General features: G+C 40.6%; 1 protein-coding gene across 1 annotated transcript; it reads left to right on the forward strand.

The window, feature by feature from the left end:
• The first annotated feature begins 1,186 nt into the window (after nt 1-1,186).
• On the forward strand, nt 1,187-4,270 carry CMTR2 (cap methyltransferase 2). Its single transcript, XM_068411455.1, has one exon. It carries the CDS (start codon nt 1,205-1,207, stop codon nt 3,494-3,496), a length of 2,292 nt encoding a protein of 763 aa, XP_068267556.1. The 5' UTR covers nt 1,187-1,204; the 3' UTR covers nt 3,497-4,270.
• Nucleotides 4,271-9,876: the final 5,606 nt, after the last annotated feature.

Consider the following 9,876-nt stretch of genomic DNA (forward strand, 5'->3'; position numbering starts at 1 on the left):
GTTGGCCATGCTTTGTCCTGTTTGCTTCTGAAGGTTTTCAGCCCTTTCAATTTTAATGCAATATTTTTTAACACTGAACTGTTTTGTAACACTTAAGATCATTGTATTTTGCTTCTCAGGGAATGGGATGGTTAAAATGATATGCTGAGGGATTTCCTGTCTCGTGTGATAATTTTCGTTAAATTATTTTGCTTAAATGAACATCTTAGTTTTGAATAGATTGGCTGGCTGATTTCTGGTTAGTGAACCTAACTTCTGCCTCATGTGCTTTGTGCTGTGCACTGGAGCAGATGGCACAGACTCGTTAGCTCTGTGCACAGTATGCTCCTGTTAGTCTGCCTTTACCCACTCGGAGCACAACACTTTGTGCTACTTTCTTCAACATCAAACATGAGTTAGTGTTGACTGTAGATGCAACAAAGTATCTTCTCACTTCAGATTTATCACTGTTTTCCCAGTACGGAAAGCTAGGCATAAGGATCTGCAGTGGCCTGGCAGAGAGCTGTGATGCTGAGCACAGAAAAGGGGCTTTGCTTGCAGCCTGATGTTAAACCTCTCACCGTGGTTTTGGGTAATGGCTAAAAGGTTGTTATTGAGGGGTGCCAGTGAGGAGGCTCTCCCAGCATCACGCTGGGTTTGGTGGAAGAGGTATGAAGGTTAGCTGTTGTGAGTTAGGGGGAAAGAGGAGCAACAGCTGTGCTCCCTCTCAAAGCTGCCTTTGCTTGTGACTCCCCATACTGTGAGAGATAGGGATCAATACTACCAGATGAAAAGATTTCTGGGCTGCTTGGTTAATTTGTATAGCTTGTGCTATGTTCTTTTTTTGTGACCAAGAGAGATGCTTAAATTTAAGTGTTTAGACCTATAGAGGGAGCAGAGTATTCAGAGGTCAGTGAAGAGCCAAAGCAGCAGCCAACTCTGCTTCACTTTGTATGTAAATAGCATGAAGGGTGACTGAACCTGTGAACCTCCTGATTTCCAAATAGTCTTATTAAGGATAGCTCTCATTTATTTTCCTCATTGGTGCATAATTTTGTGAAGCATTTCTCTTATATTCTGGAATACAGAGGTTGAGCAGCATAAATTTTTATTTTTTAGAAAAAGCTTTGCCTATTTTTTTTTATTTATATATATATATATGTATGATTGGAGTGACATTGTTTCTCCTTCTCTGCAGTCCTCCAGGTTGTGAATCAATCCAAGAATGAACAAATGTAAGAAGGCTTATGTTGACCAGACTACAAACCTTGAAAAGTTCAGTCCTGAAATTCTTTCTGAAATTGAGAAGCTCTTTGCAAAGAAGTTTACTTACACTAAGCCAGTGAATAATGAATGGCAGTTACCAGATCCCAGTGATGCTTTTACATCTGATCACAAGGAATTCAGCTCACTCCTGGCTCTGAAGGACTCGATGAATGATGTGAAGAATCAGCTGAGTGACAAGAACCTGGATGAATGGCATCAGCACACCTCGTTTACCAATAAAGCGGGGAAAATAATTCCGCATGTGAAGAAATCTGTGAATGCTGAGCTGTGCACCCAGGCCTGGTGCAAGTTTCATGAGATCCTGTGCAGTTTTCCTCTTCTCCCTGGAGAAGCTCTGCAGAATGGAGAACTGAATTCTGTCCACCTCTGTGAAGCACCTGGAGCTTTCATAGCCAGCCTCAATCACTACCTGAAATCCCACCATATCCCTTGCGACTGGAACTGGGTAGCTAATACTCTAAACCCGTATCATGAAGCAAATGACACCCTTACGATGATCATGGACGATCGTCTTATAGCAAATACGTTGCCTTGGTGGTACTTTGGCCCAGATAACACCGGTGATGTAATGACACTGAAGCATCTAACAGGACTTCAGAACTTTGTAAGTAATATGACCACAGTTCACTTGGTAACTGCTGATGGCAGCTTTGATTGCCAGGGAAATCCAGGTGAACAGGAAGCTCTTGTCTCACCCCTTCATTACTGTGAAACAGTCACTGCTTTAATGATCCTGGGCGCAGGAGGATCCTTTGTTTTGAAGATGTTCACGCTGTTTGAACACTGTTCTACCAATCTGCTCTTTCTGCTAAACTGCGCTTTTGAGGAGGTCCATGTCTTTAAGCCAGCCACTAGCAAAGCTGGAAACTCAGAAGCCTATGTGATCTGTCTTCGTTATATGGGCAGAGAAAGCATTCATCTGCTGCTTTCTAAGATGATACAGAACTTTGGAACAGAAATGGTCAACAAAGCACTTTTCCCCCAGCATATGCTACCGGAATCTTTTCTTAAAATACATGAAGAGTGTTGCATATTCTTTCACAAGTGCCAGGTAGAGACTATCTCTGAGAACATCCATCTCTTTGAGCGCATGGAAGAAGCAGAGCAGACGAAACTGAACCAGCTGAGAGACTGTGCAGTAGAGTTCTTCATGCAAAGACTTCATGTGAAACCCATTGCCAGAAATAACTGGCTTGTCAAGAAATCTCAGACTGGTTGCAGCATGAATGCAAAATGGTTTGGGCAAAGAAACAAATATTTTAGTACGTACAATGAAAGGAAGATGCTGGAAACCCTTACATGGAATGATAAAGTGGCAAAGGGCTATTTTAATCATTGGGCTGAAGAACATAGTTTAAATAATGCTGGTAAAATGTGCATCTTAGAAGGATCATCTTCTAACCTTGAGTGTAGCTTGTGGTACATTTTGGAAGGGAAAAGACTACCAATGGTAAAATGTTCTCCGTTTTGTGATGGTCAAGTCTTGGAAAATCTTAATGAAGCTATGAATGAATTGGTGGGGGGGAGGCTGAAAAGCAGACAGATGCTGCAGCCTTGTCACTCGTGTGAAGTTCTTCTGGGGGAACTGATGCTGGCAGAAGTGTCTGATCTTTCCAGGTGTCATCAGGAAGTCCTAAATGAAAGACATAGTGACCAATTCAAGTGCCTTGTGGTGGACTTTCCAGTCTGTGATACTGAAAGCCAACCCAGTATGGAAATAAAGCACCTGGACTCGGCCACACTGCTGACTTTCAGCTTCTCTTTGCTTTATGATGGAGAACCGAAGTACCAGCAGCAGCTTTTGGAGTGTGTTCTGCGTTCGTTGAATCAGCTTACAGTGGGAGACGCGTTAATTTTGCCTATTCTCTCTTGTTTTACACGCTTCACAGCTGGCCTGGTCTTTATACTGCACTGCTGTTTCAGATACATCACGTTTGCTTGTCCGACCTCCCGTGAGCCTCTAAGGACTAGCGCTGCTTTGCTGTGCGTTGGTTACCGAGGCCTCCCAAATCCAGTTGTTGAATATCTGCAGCATCTGAATAAACTAATGAGCTCTTTGCTAGACACAGACTCTCCCCAGCAGGTTTTGCAGTTTGTGCCTATGGAGGTTCTCCTCCAGGGCAAACTGTTGGAGTTCTTCTGGGATTTAAACACGGGCATTGCAAAGAGACAACTCCACTTGATTGTGCAAGCTAAGCAGCAGCAAATGACTAGCAGTGTTTCACTTTAAAATAATTCTAGACTTGAGCAAGTTGCTGCTGCTAGACCTTGTTTCACAGGCAGGTAGAAGGTGTTAAAAACATTGTTAATGTGAAGGTAATGTTACTGTAAAGCCTTGGTGTGACAGTGTCGGGAGGATGTTTTGAGCTGTCAGTCCCACTTGCACCATATTGGCTTGACCTGAGGCTTAATCTCAGGATTTGCGAGGGATGGTGATTGAAGTGGAGAAACTTTCTGCTCTGTCACAGCTCTCCCAGAGCGAATTTCTTTGCGTGCCACCTGGCCTTCATGATGAGAGGTGGTGTGGTGCTTTATACGTATTGCCTCAGGCCAGATGCTGGGGGACACCCTTGTGTGACATTAACCCTCTTCTGCGGAGCAAAATGTGGGAGTTTTGACATGTTTGTGTACTTTTCCCAGGTTTGTAGAAGCCAAAACATGAGGTTTGGACCAGAACGTTCAGCAGTGTGCAAGCCTGATGTAAGACTTGAGGGATGAGTGTCTTGTGAGCAGGCAGCTGTCTTGCAAAGGCTGGGTTAAAAATTACTGCCTGTAAGCATTACCAGAGGTGTCCAGGGAAAGGTGCTCTTTGGTTTTAATTTTGTTTATGCAAAAAGCAGCAGGCTATGTATGGTTTTTGACAGGTTATTGTATGGCTTTGTCTCCCCATCAGTGAATGGGCTGTTACAATGTTATTTTTAAGTGGCTTATGGGTCCTCCTTAAAATAATTTGACACTCCTGAGTGAAAGTAAACACTTGCATCTGCCTATGGTAGTGGCTATTAATGAGGAACTGCAAATGTTTTTCAGGCTAAAAACATGATCCTGTGCAGCTTTGTGTATCAAGAAATGCTTTGGGTACCACTGGAGGAGCATGAAGCTGAAGAAATATGTGATTAACTTTCTTTGGGAAAGTATGATTAACATTTTAGTTGATTCCCCTTAAGGATAAAATTGATGAAATTGGTAACTGACTGTTCCTTTAAGAGAGTGAAATTTTATTTTCCATATTGCTCCTTTGAGAGCTAAGTTTTGAGGCCTGAGTTGTGTGTATTAACATTTAGTTTTAAGTTTGTAGTTTACGTGGAAAAACCTGTTCAGAGGGAGAAATGATGTTTTAAAAGAAGAATAGCTTTGCTGTTGAGAAGAGCAAGATTGTGTAGAAAAAGGTTGAAAGAGTGGAGTTAGAAGGAAAATAGGGTGTCCTGATGAATTACCAGTCACCTTCTGAATGCGCTTCTAATTGTATAATGTGGGAGCTTGAAGGATAATTGATTGCTGGTAAGGGATTAAAAGCACTGCTGAAAAACTGTTTTGTCTGGAGGTGCTGCATGTTTAATAGGCTTTCTTGCCACGTTGATCGGGGCAGAGTTGTATGCATTTAACAGTTCATTTTTTGTTTAAGAATTTGATAGGTGAAGGAAGTGATGGCTCAGGGCTGCCTAATTCATAACATTTTCTAAAAATCTTGCTTTTTACAGTTGCGCGTAAATAGAAGCTGTCTAACAAAAGCTTCTGGGATTGGTCATTGTCTGTTTTAATTTATTTAAATGAACTTGCTCTTTTTGCTGAGAGCTGAGTCATGCTTCCTTTCTCAGACCAGGAAGGGAGGGAACAGAGGGTACAGATTGGGAGATATATGCAGTAATAACGTCTCCTGTAAATTGTTTTTGAATGTGTAAACTCAAGAGTGCAAGCAGGGCTGCAGGTGAATTTCATTGAGGAATAAAAAAATACTGAAAACCAGAATAAAGAAGGGAGGAAGAAATATTGTATAAGTATGGATGATGAGATGGTATCAAAGATCACCTGTAAAAGCCTTCTTTATCTGAAACAAAAAGCAGGAAAAAGATCCTGTCCACCAAAGACACCCCTCTGTCTCTGCTTCGTTTCAGGGGTGATTAATGCTTCTGAACCTCCCACTGAGCTGCAGCATTTGAAAAGACTTCTCTTAAAGCAGGGGTCAATGAGATATTTCAAGTGCATGGGTCTGCTTACACTGTGGCATTCTGCTGTGGAGGCACAAGTAGCCAGAAGCATCTCATCTAGTAGGTACTTAAATAACTTGGGTTTTTCTTACATTAGTCTAATATTTTTAAATTAAAATTTTGTAGGTAAAGTAAAATTCTGAGGTGACTGACAGACTGTGAAAGAAAATGCATTTATTTTTTCAAGCTTTCCTTGGTCTGGTCTGTACATCTGACGAACTATGCAGACTTCCTCGAGATTCCTCCCATCCCGTTGTTCCTCGTATCATCAGACAGGCTCCCCTTTTTTGTAAATTTTTAGGAGAAAATCTTTTAGATGGTCACAGAACACTTGGGGGATTTGGGACTGTGTACTGCAAGATACCCTAGATTAAGTGGGGAAACATAATCCATCTGTTTGGAAGTACCCCCAAAAATGTGTGCAAGCCCTTCTGTGGAAATCCAGCTCTCTAAACTGACGGAAATCCAGTGTCCTGTGGATCCTGAGGCCCAATCTGCTCCAAAGCTTTTTTGTTTGTTGGCAGACATGGGGAGATGATGGGGGAAATGCTTTGATGGCAGCTTCTCCTTCTGTTAAAAAGAAAGGATGTGGTTTGGAGAGTCTTTTTTTTATTATTACTGTTGCTTAATGGCAGGAGTTTCAAAGGTAGGAATGACACTTGTCCTTTTAATTGTGGGAATCCTTCATTGTCCTAGCTGTCTTTAGACCAAAGATTTCTGAGAGAAGTGACACTTAATTTCTGTTGTAACTTTTAGAATATGTAAGAATGTGTTAACCTTTGTGGAGAGAGTCTGATGACTCCTGCCTCCATCGAGGCTGTCAGGTTTTGGCCAATTTGATTTGATTTTGGGTGACACCTGATGAAGTATCTCAGTATCCTGGCTGCTTTTAAGTTGGTTTTTTTTGCCTGTTTGAAGATGAAGTGGGTATTGGTTTTCCTAATTAGGAGCTTCAGGTTTCACACAGATGAAAATAGAGGGGGTGGAGAGAATAAGTTGGTTATGATGTGATCAAGATTCATGCACACTTGAGGTAAATTTAGTTTTGCAGCCCTGCTGCTACATGTTTCCAGTGAAAGTTCAATGATTAGCTATGAGCTACATTATGTTTCTGAAACTTTTTGTATCTCTTGTTTTAAGCCAGCATAACATTTTGAAATCAGTTGCATGAGGGTTGAATGAATTGGGTACTCCACCATGTGAAAATGCTGATTTTTTTTTTTTTTTTAAAGTTGAATTCCATTAAAGTTGAGAGACTTGCTACTTATTTTTACTAATCTTGTAATGTATTTAGATTCGTTTGGATGTGCACAGATTGTATCTGTTCTTGCCACTGGCTTTCCAATTTAATTTCTACAAAACATAATGAGATTTATGATATGAAATCCGGTAGTCTATTAAAATGGTACTAATTGGTGTCTATTCATCTTAATTTAAGCTTGATCTATCAAATTACTAGTTGTGAAAGTAGAATATGTAAAAGAATTGTGTTCTATTAGAAAAACAACTTGGGACTTAATGGGAAGGGATTAATATTGCCTGTGTAGAAAGTAGGAGAAAAGAAAAACACACCTTGATTTCTGGCCACAGAGCTGGGTGCTTTAGGATGCAGAATAACTTTGAATCCTTGATTCACTGGAAGCAAGGGTTGACTGGTAAGCTGAAGCCTCAGAGCCTCCTGTTTCCATCCCTAAAAACTGTCTTTTGACATCCCTTTAATTTGCAGTTGATTTAATACTTCATGGTGAAGCGGGGGAAATCTGGTGTAACTTGTCTTACCATTTTGGGTGGTACGAAATGGTGGTGTTTATCAGTACTGGTCCCCATTTCTCATTTTCAAACAAGAGCCTCTGAATTTCACCTCGTAGCCTTTGAATATCAGTCTTTTTTTTTTTAGCATTTTAGTGAGTGAAGGCTGAGGTTGAGATTTCCTTGCCAAAGTCTGGTAATAGTTTCTCCATCTTGTTCTTGTGACTGTTCTCATGAATGCCGTGCTGATATCCCTAGTTCCAGTTCTTTGTGCACTTCAGTCACTTGACAGAAAGATCAAATGGAGCTGTTTACGCCAGAAAAGCGCTCAGCCTCTGGCTGTTCATTGCTTACTCCTTAGGCAACGATTTGGATTGCCGTTGAGTCCTCTCTTGTGACTTCTTATGGGTCCAGAGCTGATTTCAAGTCTTAAGAATGAAATTTGCTAAAAGAATTAGCTGGTGGCTGTAGACACTTACAACAAGCAGAACCTTTAGGAGACATTTAAATGCAGGAAACTTTTCCACCAGCCAGGAGAGGCTAATATAACATAAAACTGGCAGGATTTGCTAGCCTTTCTGTGCTAAAATTCTTTAAAAAAAAAAAAAAAGGTTTTGAGGCATAACCACCTGAACAAACACTTCACCAGTCGTGTGCTGCCTTTCTTGTACGCACAGGTATGTCCATGTTTGCATGTGTGGAAACCCCAGGACTGTACAACCATGAAGCTTTTGCTTTGTAACTAATCCATGTGTGCTTTTGTTTTGAAGGATGTATATACTTTTCTAAGTAGATGAAGGGATGTTGGCTTACATGGCTATTGCATATTTTCATTTGGTTTGCAAATGAGTCTTAAAAGACTTTTTTTTTTTAAAAGAAAGGAAAATAAATGTTATTTGGAGAAAATAAAGTATTTTCTTTTAGGTTTTAAATGTTGCTATTTATGTGTCTCTTTACCAAACATGGAACAAAACAGTGAAACACAGCAGGGAGAAGTCTGGGGAGGTTTAATATTTCATTTTTCATCTTGCCATTTGGATCCATCTTTAATGAGCAAAGGATACAGGGGCATTGGAGCAGCCTGCTCAGTGGGGGTGGTGTTTGGTTCTCACTTGCTTTAACTGTCTTTGCCTTTGCAGTTTACCAGCTCAAAGAGAGACTCCAGTTGCCAATGTCATCAAAGCGGTGTGTAGGAGGCCTGCACACAGTTCCCTTGGCCTTGTCACCGACCCTTACAATCTATGTCCCCTTGTGTGGTTGCTGTAACCTACTTTTAACAGCAAGGACTTTGTCTTAAGGATCTTCAGTTTCTACTGGCTGTGGCAGCTGCTCTGGTAGGACAAGGCTGTTAGATGTTGTACTTTTGTCTGCAAAGTCTATTATTAATTCTTATCGAAATGTTTTCATTTTAAGTGCTTGCCTTCACTGAGTGGTATTATTAAGAAAAAGCTGTGTGCCTTATTCCTCAGGGCTGGCTCTGCTGTACTGAGAAGGGTTCCAGCTGATTGTCTTTGGCTTGACTGTGTGATATATGTTGAGACTGCTTGCTGACTAATTTTGATTGCAATTATTAATTCTAACTTTTTTTTTTCATTGCCTTTCTGCTTTGGAAGTGAACTCCAGATTAGGGAGCTGGGAAGAACCGTTCTGTGTCCTAGAGGTATGAGATGACACAAGAAATACTCTTCTGATACCTTAATTTCCTTACAGCTAGTACATATTTGTCGGGGAAATCTTTAAACTAGAAGTGGTGTTGAACATATGCTGAAATGCAGGATAGTGTCTTGCTTGATTTTAGTGAAACTCTAACTCTAGACTGTAAGTGTTGGCTGTTAATGTCAAAATGTGCTTCAGGGATGCAAGGAGTTTGGAAGTGAATGGTCTTTGAAATGGGATGGCTGGGTTGGAAGAGCCTGTTAGTAGGATTGTTGGGTTGATTTTGGTGGAAATATTGTTTAATGTTGTTTTACTGAATTACAGGGAAATGTAAATGCTCAGAATTGTGTTCAAACTCAGTTCTATGAAATATTTGCATTCCCAATACGACAGTATAAAAACAGTGCCTAAAACCATATGAAATGGCAGATTAGAAAGCAAAGGGAAAATGTGGATGTCTTGCTGCTACAGACCTTAAAAACCGCATATGTGACTTCTTCAGTCCTTAAAGTCAATTTACACACTACGTTATGTTGATTATAAATCTTATTTGAATTTTGATAGCTCTTAATATGCTAGCATGCCTGCCAGTTTTTGAGTTTAAATGGTTGGTGTTGAAAGCTAAGCCAAATCACTGAGCACAAAGCAAATCAGCTCTCTCCCTGGCTGAGCAGGTATTTAGGAAATTCTCTTTTACTGTGTTGTGTCAGGTTCTCAGTGTCCCCCAGCAAAGCTGCGGAGATGAAATTTTACCTGTAATGCAACTCATCTTTGAATTAGTGCACCACAGTTAGTGGCCCCTTTTATTAGAACAATATTTTTCCTCCATAGGAAACTTGAACACATCTATTGAAGTCCATCTTTATAGCGCTTTCCTAAACGAGGATGACTGTTGCTTGTTAAAGAATTGATTTATCTGAATTGGGGGATAGCAGGGAAAAGTGACTGTCACTTGGTGAATTGATTTGTCTAAATTTGGGGATAGCAGAGAGAAGCA

Source organism: Nyctibius grandis, chromosome 12 (genome assembly GCF_013368605.1).
Source record: "Nyctibius grandis isolate bNycGra1 chromosome 12, bNycGra1.pri, whole genome shotgun sequence".
NCBI lineage: Eukaryota > Metazoa > Chordata > Aves > Nyctibiiformes > Nyctibiidae > Nyctibius > Nyctibius grandis.

What these genes read in the sequence shown, in the direction of transcription:
- CMTR2 (XM_068411455.1), top strand. Translation starts at nt 1,205, where the DNA reads ATGAACAAATGTAAGAAGGCTTATGTTGACCAGACTACAAACCTTGAA.